This window comes from Mytilus galloprovincialis, chromosome 9 (genome assembly GCF_965363235.1).
Source record: "Mytilus galloprovincialis chromosome 9, xbMytGall1.hap1.1, whole genome shotgun sequence".
In the NCBI taxonomy this organism is placed as follows: domain Eukaryota; kingdom Metazoa; phylum Mollusca; class Bivalvia; order Mytilida; family Mytilidae; genus Mytilus; species Mytilus galloprovincialis.
Window position 1 is genome coordinate 46,033,938 of NC_134846.1, and position 23,714 is coordinate 46,057,651.

Below are 23,714 nucleotides of genomic sequence, written 5' to 3' on the forward strand. Positions count from 1 at the left end.
GTCGTCGTCGTCCGAATACTTTTAGTTTTCGCACTCTAACTTTAGTAAAAGTGAATGGAAATCTATGAAATTTTAACACAAGGTTTATGACCACAAAAGGAAGGTTGGTATTGATTTTGGGAGTTTTGGTCCCAACAGAATAAGGGGCCCAAAGGGTCCAAAATTAAACTTTGTTTGATTTCATCAAAATTGAATAATTGGGGTTCTTTGATATGCCGAATCTAACTGTCATGACTGTGTATGTAGATTCTTAACTTTTGGTCCCGTTTTCAAATTGGTCTACATTAAGGTCCAAAGGGTCCAAAATTAAACTTAGTTTGATTTTGACAAAAAATGAATCAGTTAGGTTCTTTGATATGCTGAATCTAAAAATGTACTTAGATTCTTGATTATTGGCCCAGTTTTCAAGTTGGTCCAAATCGGGGTCCAAAATTAAACTTTGTTTGATTTCATCAAAAATTGAATAAATGGGGTTCTTTGATATACCAAATCTAACTGTGTATGTAGATTCTTCATTTTTGGTCCTGTTTTCAAATTGGTCTACACTAAAGTCCAAAGGGTCCAAAATTAAACTTAGTCTGATTTTAACAAAAATTGAAATCTTGGGGTTCTTTGATATGCTGAATCCAAAAATGTACTTAGATTTTTTATTATGGGCCCAGTTTTCAAGTTGGTCCAAATCAGGATCTAAAATTATTATATTAAGTATTGTGCAATAGCAAGTCTTTTCAATTGCACAGTATTGCTCAATGGCAAGAAATATCTAATTGCACAATATTGTGAAATAGCCAATTTTTTTTTAATTAGAGTTATCTTTCTTTGTCCAGAATAGTAAGCAAGAAATATCTAATTGCAAAATATTGTGCAATAGCAAGATTTTTTTTTAATTGGAGTTATCTTTCTTTGTCCAGAATCAACTTAAATCTTTGTTATATACAATATACAATGTATATTCACTTTTTACTACTAACTGATAAATTAAAATAATCTTTACCATTCAGTGATAACAAGCAGTTTTTTTACATCTTAATATTTTATGATGTATTTAAATGAGTAGTTATTGTTGCAAACTCCATTAGAAATTTTAATTGAGATTAGTTTTGGAATAAGGGAAAGGGGGATGTGATTAAAAAAATTGGGTTCAATTTTTCTCATTTGAAATTTCATAAATAAAAAAGAAAATTTCTTCAAACATTTTTTTAAGAGGATTAATATTCAACAGCATAGTGAATTGCTCTAAGAGAAAACAAAAATTTTAAGTTCATTAGAACACATTCATTCTGTGTCAGAAACCTATGCTGTGTCAACTATTTAATCACAATCCAAATTTAGAGCTGAATCCAGCTTGAATGTTGTGTCCATACTTGCCCCAACCGTTCAGGGTTCAACCTCTGCAGTCGTATAAAGCTGCGCCCTGCGGAGCATCTGGTTATAAATTTCAGATTTACATTTCCGTGTTATGAATTTTTATGCTTAAAAAAGGGGGGATTTTCCAATTTTGGGACAATAACTAACACTGTCACAAAATTTTATGCAACTTTGATAAATTGTTTATATCTATTGACATAAGCTCCCTTTCCATTTTTATAAATTTTAGATTTTACGTTTTCTTAAGTAATGAATTTTTATACTTAAAAAAGGGGGATTTTATGAAACTTTGGTGAATATATTAATGTAACATCCCTTTTGATTTGTATATATATTTCTAGTTGATCATATAAATTCATTTAAAGCATAAAAGACAAGTTAAAAGAGCAACGGACGTATCATGCGCTAAAGCGCAGCCCTTTATTATTATTGGAAAAATGCGACAGAGTTGTAATCGCAATAATTTAACCTCGCATTCTGAAATATCTTATATGAATTAAACAGGATTTCTCTCAAAATCGTAAAAATTAAAATCGCATTTAAGTCTAAAATGACATAATTGCAATAATAAATGCATGCAATAATTTCTGAATTTACATTTATCATATGTACACTTATTTTATTATTTTGACCCTGTTGTTATCTTCTGTTGTAGTGTTATTTTATTTGTATTTTTCTATTATTTTCATGCAAGATATGTATACCATATTTAAAAGATTTACCATGCAATTACCAACAGCCATAATGAATAACTTATATATGTGATTACTGAAGAGCTGTTTTACACACATTTATGGAAATGGAGTAACATCTTTCTTGTTAACACAGAATAACTCATGAAGTGGTGCATTAAGGTGGTACCTAACACTACAAGGAGATAACTCTGTAAAATCAGCTAAATGTTTTAATTACGTTGTGTTTTTAAGGTAATATTAAGCTTCTCAATGATCAAAATAAGTGTTTGTCAAACTGCTATATAACCAGTGTAATTTTTCTGATGAAACAGTTGGTTCAAATTTTTGAATTTTTTATATTTTTGTCAAAGGGTCAAAGTAAATACTTTGTCAAAATTTTATGCAAATTAAAACGAGCCAAATGAATTTTACTTAAAGTTTTGGGTACCACCCTAAAGTAAATTGGAGCTTGAACTAATGTATAACTCAATAACAAGTGGTTATTGCTTCCTGTGAAAAAAAGATCATTGATAATGTTAAGTTTATGCGATACTGTTAGTAAAACTTGGAACTTATAAAGCTTAAGACTCTCATCACTAAATTCAATGATGATCAGTTTAGCAGATGAGACATTCAGCATGTGCACTCTTGTTAATTTTAGTAATTAAGTGTGTATTGTGTTAAAATTCGTTTTTTTTAAAAGATAAGTTTGCATCAACTTGTATGTTGTACAATCAATGTAGTATATTCAAGGTAAATATATACAAATGAAATGGTGTATTATGCTGCCACTGTCTTTAATTTTAAAGGAATCAAAGCAGTTATAACTGTAACCCCCCCCCCCAAAAAAAACAAAAAACACCAAAACACCAAAACAATAGATGTATAACCTATTTGTCATATTTTTGGCTAAGTATGAAGATGTATGGAAGGCTAATGCCAAACTGTGTCCTATGACAAAATCTTTTCAATATATAAATGTTATTTTTGGTGACTAAATGAAGGTCAAGTTCAATTATTTTCATGATTTAAGTTTTATAGTATTTGAGTATTTGACGCTTAAGTAGCAAAGGTGATACTTAGATTGATTTTGGACTTTCCATTTATATACTGAAACCTATAAAAATTTATTTATTTATTTTTTACTTGATCCTGTTTTGGGCTCCAGATTTGCAAATATCATTTCATACAAAGAAATCTGGTTTGTTGTCATTCTGACAGTCTCCTTTTAAGTATAAGTTTGAGTCAATCTATATCCCATTTTAACTAGACCTTGGATTTTGTTATTGTTTAATTTTTTTAATGAGTATGCAAGAGTCAAAAGAAAGGTTTGTTGGCTGACAGTTGGTAAAAATTCCAATTTCTTTTTTCCCAATTAAACATGGGTTAAGGATACAAGGTTTATTTCATTTCACTTTAACATGTTTTTATTCTTAAAAGAATTGCATTACAACATTACTTTTATTTGATGGGGGTAAACTCCAAGCTATAATTCTGATACCAATGCAACAATAATATTTTAAAATGGTGAAAAAGCTACATAGACATAAGATCAAAGAAACAAATTTATGTATCTCTTAAATGATTATAATATAATTGTACGTTAACATTTTACAGAGAGAGTTCCTACACCTCCAACAACAGAACCAGACCAACCTACTCAAAATTCTACAGATGAGGAAAAATTACAGGGCTCACAAAGAACCCCTACTGGAACAAATATAGAACAGAAAGATACAACATTTAGTCTTGAAAATAGGTAAACATAATTAGTCTTTATACAATGCATATCAAAGCTAGAGATTTTTATGCCCCTGCCGTAGAGGAGGGGACATTTAGTATTACCCTTGACCCTCTGACTGTTAGTCCGTCTTTTCTGTCAGTAAGTACGTCCAAAAATGGGATTCCCTTCTCTAACTTTAGTTTGCCTAAACCAAATGTTATGAAACTTTAACACCATGCTAATACCACAAAACACAGATCAAGTTTGAATTTGGGTAGCATCATTTATTTTACCTTTCTAGACTTATCCCCCTTTACAAATGGAAAAATTGCTGAAATTTTCGTTTTTGTTTTCTAACTTAAGTTTGCCTAATGCAAATGTTATGAAACTTATACATAATGCTTATTGCAACATTACAGTTAAACATATATCCACAAAAATAAGTTGTTTAACAGTAGCTTTAAATGAAAAATTAATAAAATTATTCACAACCACTAGTACTATCTCCTCAATATTTTACAGAGCCTATTTAGAAGCTGTATTCAATGCATTAGAATGTAGTGAGAATGATTATGAGGCTCTGTTTGCACTGTGTTTGTTGTATGCCATGGGACACAATGATGGTAAGTAGACTAAAGGTCCCAAGGTCATGTATTTAACCTTGGAAGTTTAGTTTTTTGTTTTGAAAAAGTAGAGCTTTGAAAATGCTATGCCAGGGCTGCAATAGAACTAATATATGGCTGATTATGTAGGCTTTCTTATATTACATAAGTGAAAACAGTTTGTCAAAAATTATGAAACAATTAATTAGAATAAATCACTTTATCTTATTTTAGGTATAAAAACTTTTAATGAGAAGTTTCTATGCTACATTTTACAGTAGTTTTGTAATGAATATTAAAATATGTTAATTTATTTGTGATACTGTAAAATTTTCATATTTTAAATTCCCCCTTTAATGTAATGGTTTTATGCTTAGTTTCTTTCCAAACACTGAAATTTAACTGTGAATGGATGCATTTGATAACTATAATCTATATATCATGACATTTTTAAAAGCTTCAGAAGAATAGATATTTTGCATGAAAAATATATAATGTGAAGTGTGGAGAGTTTTATACATAGATATTCAAGAAGCAATTTAGAAATATCAACTAATTTCAGAAAAGAGAAACATCGTTTACTAACATTATGATTGAATCATTGCATTTAACATGTTGAAACAGATTTATATAATGACTATTTGACCTTACAATGAAATGACTTATTCTTCCTTTTCAATGTGTGAATTAAACAGAGGGTATGATGTGTTGTGTTTTGTTGTTGTTTTTGTTGTTGTTTAGTGTTAGATACAGTGAAACCTACCAAAACCAAACTTGAATGAAAATCATCTTGTCAAAATTGAATTTTTAACTCTGGACATATTGCAATAACTTCTAAAATTGAAACAATTGATTAAACTAAACCTTTCTTACTAGACCAGATGTTTCAGTTCAGAATTGGTTTCACAGTTTTCACTGTACTTGATTTCTATACTGTGGATTCATGTATTGTCATTGATAACAATTTTCTTATAGGGAAATAAATTGGCTATTTCATGGGACTATAAATTGAATATTTGTGTGTCTCTCCCTTTTGCATATTTAAGCAAAAAATATATGTTTGAACAAAGAATTTTGGCTATTCTGAGGATTCCTAATTTTGGCTATTTTTGTTAGGTATCTTATTTTGGTTATATCCTGGATACTAAATTTTGGCTAATCTGAGGGTACCTACTTTTGGCTTATCCAAGAAATTTTATATTTCATCATTTGATTGTATTAAAGTAACTACATGTATTAATTTGTATTTTGTAGAGTATTTACACTTTTTACCCCCATCCACAATGCCTCAAAAATAGTGAATCTACAGTATTCTATGTTTAGTCACATTTTTCCAAATAAAACCATTTTCTTCGTTTATGCATGTTATTGATTTGTTTGAAATAAATGCTAATATTGTAATACTGTTGAAGACATATATTTGTTGCAATATCATGTAATTTTAAATGAATAAGAATTTTATATTTGATACTATAATTGGCTAAATGTATTTTCTGTTTTACAAATTATAGAATACGGAAATTGGTTTATGATGAATAAAAATCAGTATTTCAAAGTTCAGAGCTAAAGAATTAGTTTCTTGTTAATAATTAGTATTATTATTTTAAATTGTCTTTATGAATTTTTATACTCTTCACAAAGAGTTTCTGTAGTATAGAAGTTATTTTAAATGTTACAATATAATTAATTAATTGGTAAATAATGTCAAAATCAAAAATTTTGATGACTCAGATTGTTCATAAAATTCTTTGCTATCCCAAAATGTTTTAATTATTTAGTTGAGATTTATTCCTTATGCATGTTTATTTTGTCATAAAATTTTCGTCACAATTGAAGATCTGTCAGGTGAAATTAATCCAGGTTTAATCCACCGGCTTCCACATATGGAAATGTCTGTTTCAAGTCAGGAATATTCCTGTGATGTGCTTAAGCTTTTACCATTTGTCATTTTAGGACTTTCAAGGTTTTGAATTTTTGCTAGGAGTTCAGTATTCTTGTTATTTTACTTTATAATAAGTAAGGTCTCTTACAACGAAATGATTTTCTACAAATGTAGGATGCCATTCTTTTTCCAATTTTATCTTTTCTATACACATTTGAAATTACCATTTGTGGAAAAATGGTTATTTTTGTATTGTTTTATTCTTTTTTATAGGCATACATCAGGGTTTAATGGACACAGTAATGATGCCAACAGAAAAATCTGAGGTAAATGATATCAAAAAATCTGAGGTAAATGATATCAAAAATTGTACAAAATATTTATAAAGAAAACATAATTCAAACAAGGTATAGGGTATATTTGAAGGTTAACAACTGTAAATGTTCAATTAAGTGCCAGTCTGCCTAAGAATCAGGCAGTGGTGAAAACATAACCAAAAAACCCCATCCTATTTGACATTGATTTCAGTTCATAATATGTAGTTATGCACAAAAATAATATTCATTTCCATTTTCTGTTCTGGTAATAGAAGATACAATTTGGTTGAAATGCACTAGAAAATAACAAATAAGGGGAGATAACTCTGTAATTTGCTATCATTCTAACCAATTTTCTAACCAAGTTATTTGATATTACCAGACACACACAAATGAAAGACTAATACTTTTTAACTGAGGATGATGGTTAGTATTAAATAGCATGATTAGCTTGGTGGGTTTTTCTAATCATGTTTTAATTTTTACCCTAAATTGCCTGATTCTTACAAAGACTGGCACTTAAATGCAATTTGATTATAGGTTTTTCGTGCAAAATTTGGTAAAGCCATGAAAACATGCATCCACAAAATTTCATTTTTTTTTATTTCACCAAAATGACCACAAAGGAAAATAACTCAGATTATAATTTATTTGGGGCCACTGGTGCAGCATGGGTAAAGATGAATCTACTAAAATTACTTTTGTGATACTTTCTTTTTACTGTGTGTATGAAAACAATAGTTGTTTTTTTTTCAGACCAAAGATCATTACAATGTAGCGTTAGTAGAGAGACTTATAAGAATCATCACATTGGCCAGTCAGAGTGGTAAGCTTAACTTTATAGATTTAGAAAAATAGATTATTATTTTTTTTTGTCAAGCCTTTCTTAGTTGAGAAAGAACAATACAAAAAACACTTTAAAGCATGTTTTATTTTTTACCTTGGATGGATAGCTACAATACATTTCAATACAAAATTCATTTCAGCTATTTAAAATCTAACTTAATGATTTAATGTTAGCTATTAATGTTATAATCTGGTACAAATGGTTTGAGATAAGATATTTTAAAAACTATACATTATATTAGAAACCATAAAAAAAAGACCATACAGATGACTAGACAAACAACAACGAAAAAAACAACCCACACAAACCAAAACAAACAGACAAAAAGATAAAAAAAAAAGAGTGAAAAGTACCTACAAAAATCAATATAGAATTGAAAAGTTCATATATTTCATAGAACAGTCAATTTGATGTTCGGAAATTTCTGCATAATAAATTTGATTAGAAATCCTTATTGATAGAAACAAAGCAAAATAAAGTAAAATTTAATTCATGTATAATTTCTTGTTGCAGGAAATAAAGTGAGATTATCGACATTAGAACTAACTATCAAACTTTTGAAACAGCTAGTGTATATGAGTGGGAAATCATACCTACAAGACAGACATCTTGCCAGCATTGAGAATGCTAGGGAGTGTTGTACACAACTACTCAGGAATTTCTATAAGGTTATTTATTTATTATTTTAAACTTTAATCAAGTAAACGGGTATAATCATCTATTGACATATTCATCTTGCTAGATCTTAATCATTTATAAGAATGAGGTCTTGTATAGTAAACAGGGGGACTTAAACAAATAATTGATATAAAATTTTGCAAAGAATTTATAGTAAATATTTTATGCTAGAACATAGTTTTAAGACTGTAAAATGCTACAAGTAAGGATAGAATTTGTCACTTTTTTTTGTTCATCCTGAAATTTATTTCTGTTGTATTGCCCAAATGTTAACAATGTTTATTACCACATAACATAGATCAATACAGAATATGGGTGATTTTACTTTCAACCTTCCTGAGTTATGTCCCTTTTTAAAAGGAAACATTTTTGAATTTGCCATTTCTATACTCTAACTTTGCTACAACCAAATGTGTCAGAAACTTATACACAATGCTTATTACCAACAAACAGAGATCAAATTTTGAATTCTGGTGTTATAATTATCACATTTCTTAAATTATGTCCTTTTATGAATAAAAAAAATTAAGATTTTTGCAGTTCCACACTCTTACTTTACTTGCCTCTACCAACTGGTATTAAACTTCAACACTATGCTAATGGCCACCAAAGTTGACCAAACACAGATAAATATCAAATTTTGGTAATGTCACATTCAATATTCTTGAGTTATGTTCCTATGCAAATAGAAAAACTGAGATTCTGCAGTTTCTGCACTCTAGTAACAGCCCTCTTCCAACAAGAAAAACAAAAATGCACACACATGGACCATGGACACATCCGTCTTTTATTTATCAATAATTACTTTCCATAATGGGACACACAAACATGTTGACCTGAAAAAAAAGTAGTATGCAGTTTGAAACCAGAATTCAATGTAGAGAAATTGGAGTTTTATAAAAAAAAATATTTCATTATGTTGATGTGTGTACGCTAGCCTTTGTGGTCAAACCAATCAAATTCTGGTTTTAAGTCTCTAAATCACAATGGCTTCCTTAGAGAAGAAACATTTTCCATCTTAACTTGATTAATATGTTTCAGTGTGCTTTGGTAAGGAACTTTTATGCATTTGTCATAATATTCACTCTATTTTATACTCATTAAAGACAAATCCTTCTATTCAGATCTACCAATAATATCTTCTTTATATTTTATTTTTACTTTAGGCTAGGTAAAAGCTTTAAAATAAGCAAATAAAAAAATGGGGTCACCGACCTCGTTTTCGATTTAAAACGCCATCTTTTTCACGGAATTTGGAAATTGGGACTTCTACTCAATAGCAGTGTAAAAAAAATTTTAAAGTCCGTATCCAATAAAAACTTGTCTGTTTTGTTAACCTAGTTGTTAATACAAACTATTTTAATAATATCACCATTTTCTGAGTGGAAAATAATAATGATAAGTTGCTATAATAGTTTTCCCGCCTTTTTTTATTGTGAAATACATATAAAAAAATTAAGTTTAAAAAAAAATGACCAATAATTTCTCCATGAGTCTTCAATAGAATATGCGTTGTTTATATCTAAACAAAATAAGGAAATAAAAAGATGGGGTCACCGTAATGGAAAAAGAGATATTTCTAAAAAGGGGGTAACAATTTGAATTGGCGGGAACATATTGCGCCAATTCTAAAAACAACGTCGAAAGACGTTCGGCCGGTTTAGGCTATATTCTTACAAATTAGGGACAACCCAGTTCTCGTTATTTGCTGATTTGTTTGTTTGTTTGTTTTAAATTACGATAAATTCACATTAATCTACACATGATAGTACTTAGTTTTAAGTCAGTATATAATCACAGACACGTAATATAAATGCGGTGGTTGGAAAACAATGCGTTGTACAAATGTACACACGAATACTTCTATGAACATTTCATTTCAGGTTATTCATAGTGCTTATGTGTTTAACAGAAATTCTTTTTAAAATAGTGAAGACATTTTTATATAATATCATTGTTCCAAGTGTTTTTTGTAGATATGAAAATAAATCTGCGCATGGTCAGTTTAAAAATGTTCTTAAAAAAAAGCTGATTTCAGTGTTTATTCTCAAATGATTTGACAGAACGTGCCATAGAGATAATAAAAACCAAATAAATATATTCGACGTTTTTTGCGCCATTCTTCTGAAAATATATAAATAAAAAAAGAAGATGTGGTATGATTGCAAATAACACAATTCTCCACAAATGACCAATTGACACAGGAAATTATTAACTATGGGTCAAAGTACGGCCTACAACATTGAGCAAATCCCATACCGCATAAACAACTTTAAAAGGTCCCGAAAGGACTAATGTAGCACAATTCAAACTAGAAAATAACAAAACAAAATTAATAAAAAACTAATAGATCTATGTAGTTCTTTTACAAACAAAAACCCCTTAATTACCGACTCCTGAGTTGAGACAGGAACCGTTTCAGCGCTCGACTGATACCATTACTTATTCGTTCCTTATTTGCTTATACGTTGAAATACGTTGCACCTATTACGAAACAAATCTTTTCAATTGTTTTCTTGTCTCTGGTGTTAGGTATGGGTTCTTAAAAGTGAAACATACCTATTATATTTTTTTTTCTTGCCTCTGATGCTATATATTGGTTCTAAGAGGTAAAATAACCCTATACTAAGGCGTAAATACTCGTTTCAGTGCTCAACTGATGCCCTGTTACTTATTCGTTCCATATTCGCTTACTATACGTGTGGTATTCGGTGCACCTTTTAAAAAATATCTTTTCGATTGCATTTATTCATTATTATTTTTTATTTTCTGTAAATTACTCATCTTCCGTTATACGTAATTTTTTTCTGACAATTCTTTGTTTATGATTACTTATGACATGTTAATCAAAAATAAAATTAATAAATGCAGAAGCATATAATTATCTCATGAACCAAATATTTCCTTTATTCAATTTTCTACGATTTTTTGTTATCGAAATGGTTAGACCGATTATTTTAGATATGCAATGTATATAAATGTAAACGCACAAGTTCTTAAAAGATCGAAAACGAGAGATGCTCTTCAGAGATAGATTTTATTTCAATTCCTTGCAAGTGTTAACGGGGTCTAATTAACATCACATCTGTTTTGATCATTCATCCTTAGGCATCAATGAATGTCGAAATATTCCGTAATGTTGCTAGAAACTCAGTCTAAGTATACTCATACAGATGTCATACCGTGAGTATGGATAAAACCTAGTCCGACCTCTTTTCTCAAATCTCATTTTAATTGATTTTTTTCCATATGCATTCCTCTGTAATTCTTCATTCCGACAACTTTTTAACACAGACACGATTATGTTTTTTTCATACAAAAATTGCGCACCTTGCACATAAATATCAAATTTGGTAAATCGGAACAAACTCGGAATGGTCATATAAAAAACCTAGAATGTTAGAAGCTTTTATGTTAACTTCTCTAGATGTACTTTGTTTTACATGTATACGTCGTTAGGTTACTGTTTTGTTGGTGTTTATCAGAAATCTAATTATTATATTCATGTAAAAATGTAAGTGCCGTACACATTCAAAATACGTCAGTGCAATTTGCCATATCCATATATAGGCACGTTATGTACCTATTGCTAAAGATACATTGAATTTTGAGGACATGACCAGAATGATTGATGATTTTCGTATTTTCTTAATGATTTGTAAAATATCGATATAATTAAGAACCTACGAAAGTCTATACATATAGAAAATTAAGGAAAAAAGTATTATATTATAATTTGATTGGCTCATCTTTCTGTCGAGTATCCAGATTCTGTATCGTTTCTTTGCAGTCGTTTTTGTGTATTTGTTGTTGTTAGATTGCTGTATAGTTGACTCTCTTTTCATTCTCATATTTTATCCAATTCTGGAACATGTTTATTATATAAAAACAATTTTCATTTTTTTTCTCGGAAAATTAACCTATCAAAACGATTGTTACTCTCTCCATCGGCTCAAAGAGGAATAACTCTAATAAACGTTTCCAGTTCGCGGAAACCGCGACGTCATAAACCGCTGACAGCATAGTACTGTTGCGCTTGTATATGCGCATAAACAATAGAGGGATTTGTCTTTAAGTAACAATTGTGAGGAATGTACCCAAAGCAAACAATAACAAATCAACTGAAATATGAATAATTAGTACTGGTTATTCTAAAAGTCTGAAATAAAGAAAAGCAGTGCCAACAATGAGTTAGTTTGTGAATAGGTGATTTATAATTTAAGGGAAACCAAACTAGTAGTGGGTCGATTATATTTGGTATGCAATTGTGATAGCATTGGGAATAGTCAAAACTATACAACAACCAGTAACAAAAATAAAGCAAGTAATCTGTTCTGCATGTCACTGCTAAAAAACAGTCAACCATTCCTGTCATCTTGAATTTACTTTCTAAATGGTTTTCCTGAAAATTCAACCACTCCTGTCATCTTGAATTTACTTTCTAAATGGTTTTCCTGAAAGTTCTAAAACTACTGTATATTATATAAACAGAAACCCCTTGCATTTTTTTCATATTTAATCTATATGCATGCCAGTTAAATATGTAATTTCTGAATTCAAAGTAATATTTGAAGTAAAATATTGATACATGCAGTACAATTTCAGTGGTCTGGTTTTGCATTTTATTAAAATGGACTCAATACTTCATATTGATTAATTTGTAAATGTAAAGTGTAAATGAAAGTACAAATACTTAAAAATAGACATTTGTTTGACAGGCACCTAAAAATGCATAGAGACAAAAAATGAACATGTAGAGGATCTATGCAGATGTTGATACAACAAATAACTGAAAATTCAAAAATTATTGCGTGCATTTATTATTGCAATTTTGTCATTTTAGACTTAAATACCATTTTAATCATTGTGATATTGAGAAAAATCCTGTTTGATTCATAAAAAAAAATCTAAATGTGAGTTTGAATTATTGTGATAATAAACTTGTTGCATTTTTCGCAACAATAAAAGCATCGCAATTATTTCTGAAAGTACAGTAATTATTAATAGAAGGTCTTAAGAGTTGAACTGCAGCATCTCTACCTAATGTTGTAAGGTTGCTGTTTATAAAACAAATGATAAAAGTTTTTAAAGCATATGTTTGTGTATCTATTCAGTGAAGGAATTCCCAGAAATTTTATACGTAATAGGTCTGATTGACAATAAATTATTTGAGTTTTCAGTGAAATTAGGAATGGTTTCTTTGGGATTAGAAGTATTGGAGAGAAATGATTTAGGTGAAAGTCTGATGCTTTTTTTATTTGCAAGTTTTACACATTTGCCTGCTCCTAAGTCAGGAACCATGCAGTGAGTGTCTAATTTCATATCTTTTGGGATTTCAGAGAGAGAGAACTTGCTGTAGATGGCAGATTCTTGATAATCTCTGTTTAAGTTATTCCTCTCATTGTACAAATACTTAAAAATAGATATTTGTTTGAGAGGCACCTAAAAATGCATAGAGACAAAAAATTAACATGTAGAGGATCTATGCAGATGTTGATACAATAAATAACTGAAAATTCAGAAATTATTGCGTGCATTTATTATTGCCATAAATCCATAAAATTTAGACTTAAATACCATTTTAATCTTTGTGATATTGAGAAAAATCCTGTTTGATTCATAAAAAAAATATCCAAAAATGTGAGTTTGAATTATTGTGATAATAAACCTGTTGCATTTTTCGCAACAATAAAAGCATCGCAATTATTTCTGAAAGTACAGTAATTATTAATAGAAGGTCTTAAGAGTTGAACTGCAGCATCTCTACCTAATGTTGTAAGGTTGCTGTTTATAAAACAAATGATAAAAGTTTTTAAAGCATATGTTTGTGTATCTATTCAGTGAAGGAATTCCCAGAAATTTTATACGTAATAGGTCTGATTGACAATAAATTATTTGAGTTTTCAGTGAAATTAGGAATGGTTTCTTTGGGATTAGAAGTATTGGAGAGAAATGATTTAGGTGAAAGTCTGATGCTTTTTTTATTTGCAAGTTTTACACATTTGCCTGCTCCTAAGTCAGGAACCATGCAGTGAGTGTCTAATTTCATATCTTTTGGGATTTCAGAGAGAGAGAACTTGCTGTAGATGGCAGATTCTTGATAATCTCTGTTTAAGTTATTCCTCTCATTGTACAAGACTATATATTTACCTCTAAGATGTTGTTTGTTTATTTGTGTCATTTTGTCACTTTGGTAGTCATTTGATTTAACTTTTTATGTCCCACCAACAATAGTAGTGGGGCATTATGTTTTCTGGTCTGTGGGTCTGTTCTGCTGTTTTTACGTCTGTCCGTCCCTCTATCTGTCCCACTTCAGGTTAAAGGTTTTTGATCAAGGTAGTTTTTGATGAAGTTGAAGTCCAATCAACTTGTAACATAGTACACATGTTCCCTATGACATGATCTTTCTAATTTAAATGCCAAATTAGATTTTTGACCCCAATTTCACAGTCCACCTAACATGGAAAATTGTAGTGCAGGTTTCAGGTTAAAGTTTTTGGTCAAGGTAGTTTTTGTTGAAGTTGAAGTCCAATCAACTTGAAACTTAGTACACATGTTCCCTATGATTTTATCTTTCTGATTTTAATGCCAATTACACTTTCCATTGAACATAGAAAATGATAGTGCGAGTGGGGCATCTGTGTACTATGGACACATTCTTATTACAGTATAAATTAATAGTATCCCAATTAAATTATTACCCTCATATGCTCTCACATCTGTGATATTATAACATGTCAACATTATATAAACAATGTTCTTATTGACATATTCACATGCAATAAATGGTAATATTAAACCTCACACTAAAATATTATGAATGTAATGGAGAAAAAAAATGCAAAATCGCAAACAATGAGCCCTATTGTTGTTATGATAAGTCAGACAAAAGGATTTAAAGATGAATTCCTCTATTGTTCTTCTGCTTCAGACAGTTGAAATTATTTTAATGTTATAATGACATTTATCAAATCATTAGAATTTAAAAATTCGAATAGTACAATGTTTTTGGCTTCTTGAAATAAAATTATATAAATATTTCATTCACTAACCTATAAGTCTCCCGCTGAGCCTTGGGATAGAGTATATTGTCTCCCTTGTATAAACCAATCACAGTGTGGCATTTTGACATAAAGTTTAAAAAACATTTTTGTCTCCATACCACATTTAAATAAAGTAAAATTATTATGAAATTGTATATTAGCCATATTGACATATAGGCGGCATACTCTCTTGCCTATGTCAAATGTGTTACTTTTAAGTCTAGTCAGTACCTAATATAAAGTGTTTTGTTTGTGTCCATTTTGTGTTTCCCCTCAAATAACATGAAAAGACATATTGATTTTTACCTGCCAATGATCTATGAGGGGGGTAGGAGGGGTCCTGATAAAGAAATTCCATGCTAAAAAACATGAAATCCTGAGGTTCCGAATTAAAAAAAATTTAAATCCCGACATCCCGAAATTAGAAAAAAGAATTCCCAGATCCTGAAAGGGTAAATCCCGAAATCCTCAGATCCCAAGCTTAAAAACAACTGATCCCGACGTCCCGAAAAAAAGGTCCTGCCCCCCCCCCCCCCCATCTGTCAATCACAAAAAAAAAGAAAGAATTGCCTCCAAATATCTAATTTGTAGTCTGCAACTCCTTTAAAAAAAATCTAAACAGATAAATTTTTGGGGTTTCTAATTTTAGAACATGGAATTTTCCTTTCCCTTTTGTCATTTCAAAGTCTGCAAGTCCTATAGCTTTACCAAATATTTTGAAAGTTTTAATAATATTTTGGTAACAAATTTAATTTTTTGTTTCAGAGTGAAGAAATGTTTTTAGACATGTTTGAAGATGAATATAGAGAAATGAAGGTAAACCTTATTTTTTATGCTGATGGTTGATTTTTTTTTTAAAAACATCTTATTCTCTTGACTGAATTTGTGGCAGATTTTTTTGTGACAAAACTTTTTAACAGCTGGTACCGAGTTATATTGAATTCTTCTACACTTATAAATACTTCTGCTTACCACTTATGAAAAATAGTTCTACATCAGTTTTTAAAGGAAAAAAAATCATTTGCCTATTATGTTTTACAGAACCGTCCTTTGAATGTTGAATATCTGACCATGGATGCATCTATACTGTTACCCCCAACTGGTACCCCTTTGACAGGGATAGCATTTTCGAAAAGATTACCATGTGGAGAGGTTGAACGAGCCAGAAGGGTGAGTAAGAATAAGGGATATTTTCATCTGGATTTTTATACAAAATTGACAATTAGTTCAAGGGACACTGGGTGAAGGTCTAGGACTAATTGAAAAATACATGTATTGGTATAAGTAAAATGTTCAAATCATACTTTTAAATTAAAAAAATTGCTTTCATTTTCAATCATCACAAGGAGATAATAGAAGATTCTGCTGACTAATGGTAAGAGTCAAACTGATATTTAAGTATTTTGACTTCATAACCAGTTCTTGCATTCATAAAACTTTTGAGCACAATTATCTTACTTAGACTCAGAAATCAACCAATCAAAATACTAGAAAAACTGTAAAATGTTTGTTATTGTCTTTACATGTCTTCCTCAATGGTCTATAATACATGTACAAGGTGAATAATTGTATAAGAAATGAAAGATTTCTGGATTACTCTATTGTTATTGTGATATTGTTCAGGTACTAAATAACCCTATAATTATATTATGACTCACACATAAATTTGAAAAGTTTATGCATCAGAACAAAACATGATGTAATTTTTGTATAGGTTCATTAATTAGGATTCAAATATTATATTTAGAGTTATAGCCCTTTGACTGTAAAAATCCTTTGACAAATTGTACAGAAAAGTTATTATCATGTTGTAATTGAATCTTGCAGAGGGCAATTTAAATACTGAAATGTTTGCAGTTAAAACTTAGATGAACTATATAAGGCTTGAATTGATCGACTTGAATAGGCTTTGAACGTGACTTTTTTCAGATATAAGGCCTTTTGACACTATATCCTGTTGTTTATTTTAAACAATATCAACATTATAATCATGGCTGTTTATTTCTTTTACTGTAAAAATGTCAGATTGCTTTGCTATGCAGTCTTTTGTATTTTATACAATAGTGGAAGCATGTTATAATTGAATCATTATTGAATAAGCTTATCTTAATCATTATAGGAAAAAAAAATTAATAAACCCCCCAACTACCTTTTATATTACATAACTGCACTATGTAATACCAGTTGAAGAGACTGATTTAACAATAGTTTTGTGTTACATAGTAGTGTTGTACCTAAATGTATGTACAATGGACTTATTCTGTGAATTCCTAATGTTGTTTACTTTTTTAAATGTAACCTGTACTTCAGATAATTACTATGAATTAAGAAATGTTTGCAATGTTTTAATGCTCCACTAAGGGCATTATGTTTTTTCGGTCAGTCCATCTGTTCGCTTGTCCGTCTCTGTCTCCTAGACACAATAGTATCTAAAAGAAAGTCCTATACTATTGACTTTGTTATAATACAGTTACTTTAGAGTGAAATACAGGTGCATCAATTTGTCTAGTTTTAGAATTGAATGCTTCTTTTTATAATGTTATTGGGGTGTAAAAGTGTTGACTGAAGCATATTTGGATGAAGCAGCATGCACAACATCAATGCTTTTATACCCCTATATTTACATAAAGAAACATTCAATTCTCAACTACATTTTATGCTAGTCATGAAACTACTAATAACACTTAATTTTCAGTTTGTTTTCATATACTTTTTTATGCCCCACCTACGATAGTAGAGGGGCATTATGTTTTCTGGTCTGTGCGTCCGTTCGTCCGTCCGTCTGTTCGTTCGTTCGTTCGTTCGTCCGTTCGTTCGTCCGTCTGTCCCGCTTCAGGTTAAAGTTTTTGGTCAAGGTAGTTTTTGATGAAGTTGAAGTCCAATCAACTTGAAACTTAGTATACATGTGCCCTATGATATGATCTTTCTAATTTAAATGCCAAATTAGAGTTTTGACCCCAATTTTACGGTTCACTGAACATAGAAAATGATAGTGCAAATTTCAGGTTATTATGCCCCACCTACGATAGTAGAGGGGCATTATGTTTTCTGGTCTGTGCGTCCGTTCGTCCGTCCGTCTGTTCGTTCGTTCGTTCGTTCGTCCGTTCGTTCGTCCGTCTGTCCCGCTTCAGGTTAAAGTTTTTGGTCAAGGTAGTTTTTGATGAAGTTGAAGTCCAATCAACTTGAAACTTAGTATACATGTGCCCTATGATATGATCTTTCTAATTTAAATGCCAAATTAGAGTTTTGACCCCAATTTTACGGTTCACTGAACATAGAAAATGATAGTGCAAATTTCAGGTTAAAGTTTTTGGCTTCAGGTTAAAGTTTTTGGTCAAGGTAGTTTTTGATGAAGTTGAAGTCCAATCAACTTGAAACTTAGTATACATGTGCCCTATGATATGATCTTTCTAATTTAAATGCCAAATTAGAGTTTTGACCCCAATTTTACGGTTCACTGAACATAGAAAATGATAGTGCAAATTTCAGGTTAAAGTTTTTGGTCAAGGTAGTTTTTGATAAAGTAGAAGTCCAATCAACTTGAAACTTAGTATACATGTTCCCTTTGATAAGATCATTCTAATTTTAATGCCAAATTAGAGAATTTAGTCCAATTTCACAGTCCTTTAAACATAGAAAATGATAGTGCGAGTGGGGCATCCGTGTACTGTGGACACATTCTTGTTTAAAATCTAATTTTGAAATGCTTTTTGACTGTTATCAGCCGATCAAAAGTATGGATCCATATGGAACATACATGTTATTTAATTATCATCAAAAGAAGAAACCTTAGAGACAAACTTATTCTGTGACAAATAATCATTAGGATGTTTTAATCATGGTAATTGGCAGTTACCTTGTCTCTGTGGAGCTAGAATGTAAATAGAGAAGAAGGGAAAATCAACTAATAGGAAACGAACATACAACATTGTAGAAAAAAGGAAAAACGGATGTTTGAAGTATTTTAATTATATATGATATTGACTACCGTAATTTCACTTTGTATGTGTACTTATACTGTTTACCTCACCACATTTTTTATGTGTTCTACTCGTGTAGGAATCCTATAATCCAGTGTTTATCATTGGTTTCTGTCTGCCATTTTTGCTAGTATCTTTTATATGCCCCATTTATTGGCATTATGTTTTTCGGTCTGTGCATCCGTTTATTTGTTCGCCCATCAGTTTGTACATCTATCTGTCCAGCTTCAGGTTAAAGTTTTTGGTCTAGGTAGATTTTGATGAAGTTAAGTCCAATTAACTTGAAACTTAGTACGCATGTGGCCTATGATATGATCTTTCTAATTTTAATGACAAATTAGATTTTTGACCCAAAATTTAGTCTACCAAACATAAAAAATGATAGTGTGAGTGGGGCATCCTTGTACAATTTACACATACATTCTTGTTTTTGAAAGTTTTGCATTTGGAATGGCTCTCATCATTTCATCTCTTTTTGATAGCTGTCAATCTAAAGGCTTTTTATGCCCCACCTACGATAGTAGAGGGGCATTATGTTTTCTGGTCTGTGCGTCCGTTTGTCCGTCCGTCTGTTCGTTCGTTCGTTCGTTCGTCCGTCTGTCCCGCTTCAGGTTAAAGTTTTTGGTCAAGGTAGTTTTTGATGAAGTTGAAGTCCAATCAACTTGAAACTTAGTATACATGTGCCCTATGATATGATCTTTCTAATTTAAATGCCAAATTAGAGTTTTGACCCCAATTTTACGGTTCACTGAACATAAAAAATGATAGTGCAAATTTCAGGTTAAAGTTTTTGGCTTCAGGTTAAAGTTTTTGGTCAAGGTAGTTTTTGATGAAGTTGAAGTCCAATCAACTTGAAACTTAGTATACATGTGCCCTATGATATGATCTTTCTAATTTAAATGCCAAATTAGAGTTTTGACCCCAATTTTACGGTTCACTGAACATAGAAAATGATAGTGCAAATTTCAGGTTAAAGTTTTTGGCTTCAGGTTAAAGTTTTTGGTCAAGGTAGTTTTTGATGAAGTTTTTTGGATGAAGTTGAAGTCCAATCAACTTGAAACTTAGTATACATGTGCCCTATGATATGATCTTTCTAATTTAAATGCCAAATTAGAGTTTTGACCCCAATTTTACGGTTCACTGAACATAGAAAATGATAGTGCAAATTTCAGGTTAAAGTTTTTGTCTTCAGGTTAAAGTTTTTGGTCAAGGTAGTTTTTGATGAAGTTGAAGTCCAATCAACTTGAAACTTAGTATACATGTGCCCTATGATATGATCTTTCTAATTTAAATGACAAATTAGAGTTTTGACCCCAATTTTACGGTTCACTGAACATAGAAAATGATAGTGCAAATTTCAGGTTAAAGTTTTTGGTCAAGGTAGTTTTTGATAAAGTAGAAGTCCAATCAACTTGAAACTTAGTATACATGTTCCCTTTGATAAGATCATTCTAATTTTAATGCCAAATTAGAGAATTTAGTCCAATTTCACAGTCCTTTAAACATAGAAAATGATAGTGCGAGTGGGGCATCCGTGTACTGTGGACACATTCTTGTTTATTTTTATTTTCATTATATATATATATATATATGTTACAGTAAATAGGTGAAATTAGGAATTACACGTAATAACTAAACATTTCAGTAAATACCTGTAATCACTAGTCAATTTAGTAATTACATGTATTTACTAGTTGTTTCAGTGATTACAGGTATTTACTGATTTTTTTTGTCATTTTTACAGCTATTTACTAACTTGATATTTTTGTTTAAAATTTAAAGACATAATTTAAGATATCAAATAAGAAAGTAAGGGGTAGGGATTTTTAGGGCTTACTTAAGGATCAAGGATTATAAGGCACATTAAAAGTGCATACTCTTCAGTGTTTGTGAATTGAAACTGGAAAATGGTTGTTTTATAAGTTTTGAAACTCCCTAAAAATCATTTTGAGCATGCAAGACAATGATATCAATCCAAAATTGAGAAAAACATTTTAGAGAAATTTATAGGCAACTTAGCCAGCTATTTTTTAAGATAGACATTAGATTATGGCAAACTTGGTTAAATGATTTTGATAATTCTTAAAATCTCATAATTTTGTTATATTAAAATCTCCATCAGGAATACTCTGCATATCAACCTGGCCAATAACATGAGTTAAATTCCTTTTACAAAATAAGTTTAACTACGACTTCTTTTGTCAGACATTTGCGATGAAGCTGACATTCTTCACAAACAAATTTATACAAATTGATGGCGTTAAGAGTCACATTTTCTTATTTCCGTGTTTTTATGAGTTCTTCAAGACCTCCAAACTTAAGCTTATATACCTCCAACAAAATTTTATCATCGTTTCCTCCTGTATAAGAATGATCTTTTTGTGGATTGAAAAAGTCAACTAAATGGTCCATCCCTTTTGTTTTACTTTCAATGTTGACATTCTTTTCCTTTTCGTCGAGCCTGCGTTTTTTGTCGCAAAAGCGAGACATAGCGAACCAACCTAATAATTCCGTCGAAAGCGGCGTCCACAAAATATTCGCTCTGTGGTTATATTTTTTAAATTTTGATAAGTTTCTCAAATTGTCCTGGATTTCTTCCAAACTTGGACAGAAGCTTCAGTTGTTTATGATCAAAAGATAAATTTCAAGAAGTAAATTTTGTAAAAATAAAATCAAGTTTTTCTGTATTTAACTTATAAAGGGACTTGGTTTTTATGCCAGTTAACATTACATTCACACTGTGGTTAAAATTTTTTAAATTTTTATAACTTTCTCAAAATATCCTGGATTTCTACCAAAATTGGACAGAAGCTTGTTTATGATTATAAGATAATATCTAGAAATAAAGTTTGTAAAAAAAAATATACTTTTTCGTATATTACTTATTTAAACAGACTATTTTTTTTCCAGTTAACATAACATACACTCTGCAGTTAAAGAATAGATTTTTATAAACCATCCTGAATTTTTAACCAATTTTGATAGAAGATTCTTACAGAACTAGTCAAAAGATAGTATCTAGAGGAAAATTATAAATATTTTTTTTCCTATTTTTGTTGGGCCTGCGACTCACAACAAAAGTAGGCGAGACACTGGGTTCTGCAAAACCCTTAAAATTTTGATAGCTGAATACACACTGATTTTCTAATTAGTATTACCATAACTTTTGATCAGTTGACCATATTACAACATTGTTTTAACAGTTAGTAAATAGGTGTAAAAATTCATTTTAAAATCAGTAATTACTGGTAATTACTGGGCAGTCTTAGGAATTACTTGTATTTACTAAGTGCATCGGGCATTACATGTGATTCCTAAATTTTAGTAATTACATGTAATTCCTAATTTTACATATTTACTGTAACATATATATATATATAAAATTTTATTTCAACTTTTTGAACTTTAAATAACATTTTCTTTGTACACCAGTTTGTGTGCATCAATATATCTTTACAGGGTCACCTTTTAAAGTATTTACATATTGTTTTGTTATCTTCAAAGACTTAGTCATAAAAAAATAACATATAAAATATTGGTCAGGATAATAGATCATTCATCTAAAGAACTTTAAAGTTCGAGGATGATGAAAAAAATATGTAAATCTTTTTTAAAGGTGACCCTTTGAAGATATATTAAAGCTAAAAGCTAAAATAAGTATTTCTATTTTGACAAGCTGATAATAAAAAAAATATAAGAAATCACAAGCCTTTCTGTTTACCAAGTGAAATTTGTTTTTGATTTTATTTTGTAGATTAATGATGTGAAAATATAAATAAAGGGATTGTTTTGTTTTTTTTATTTTTTGATGTTTTTTAAAGGGCTGATAGTAAACATATTATCAGATACATGTATTAGTAAACAACGTATTCTTAGAACCTTGTAATGGTTTATTATTAAAGACCATAAGTTTACGTGCAGTAATATTTTGAAATGCATGTACCAACATTTGATATGTCATTATTTAATATCTAAAGTTAATAGTAAGGACATGGTCTTCTGATCGTTATCAAAACCATGATGATTAAGTGCAAAATGTAATATCCTATTCCTAAATAGATGTTTTTCAAGTACAGGCCATATTTATTGATAATTGATTTAAAATGATAAGATCAGGGTTCTTTTATTAATGTCACTATATAAGGAGTGGCCTTCTAAAAAACATATTGAAATGATATTCTTTCGTAGGCTGATTTGATTATGTGTGTACTTTTAATCAAAGTGGGGTTCGTGTTGCTTATTCTTTAGTTTTCTATGTTGTATCATGTGTTCTATTGTTTGTCTGTTTGTCTTCTTTCATTTTTAGCCAGGGGTTGTCAGTTTATTTTCAATTTATGAGTTTGACTGCCCCTCTGGTATCTTTTGTCCCTCTTTTTTAATTAAAAATTTCAAAAGACACATTCATCATTAGGTATAAATTAAACACACCCCGGCTAATTCCACCCTTGTTGTTGTGGGTCTGATCCCACACACTTGTCCAATTTCACTATCATTTCTGGTTATGTCATTTGTCAATAAGCACATCCCAATTTTTACAAGAAACTGGAGAAAAAAACATAGTAGTACAATTACATTTTTTGTGAGAAACAGTTTCCTTACA

General features: G+C 30.2%; 1 protein-coding gene across 2 annotated transcripts in view; it reads left to right on the plus strand.

The window, feature by feature from the left end:
- The window catches only part of LOC143045113 (protein CLEC16A-like), a 140,391-nt gene that overhangs the window by 26,607 nt on the left and 90,070 nt on the right, over window positions 1-23,714 (plus strand). For both annotated transcript variants that reach the window (XM_076217433.1, XM_076217434.1), the window contains exons 12-18: window positions 3,660-3,801; window positions 4,288-4,388; window positions 6,523-6,575; window positions 7,323-7,392; window positions 7,927-8,081; window positions 15,900-15,950; window positions 16,176-16,304. In XM_076217433.1, coding sequence (XP_076073548.1) covers window positions 3,660-3,801; window positions 4,288-4,388; window positions 6,523-6,575; window positions 7,323-7,392; window positions 7,927-8,081; window positions 15,900-15,950; window positions 16,176-16,304 — 701 coding nt within the window. The remainder of the gene's footprint in view (window positions 1-3,659; window positions 3,802-4,287; window positions 4,389-6,522; window positions 6,576-7,322; window positions 7,393-7,926; window positions 8,082-15,899; window positions 15,951-16,175; window positions 16,305-23,714) is intronic.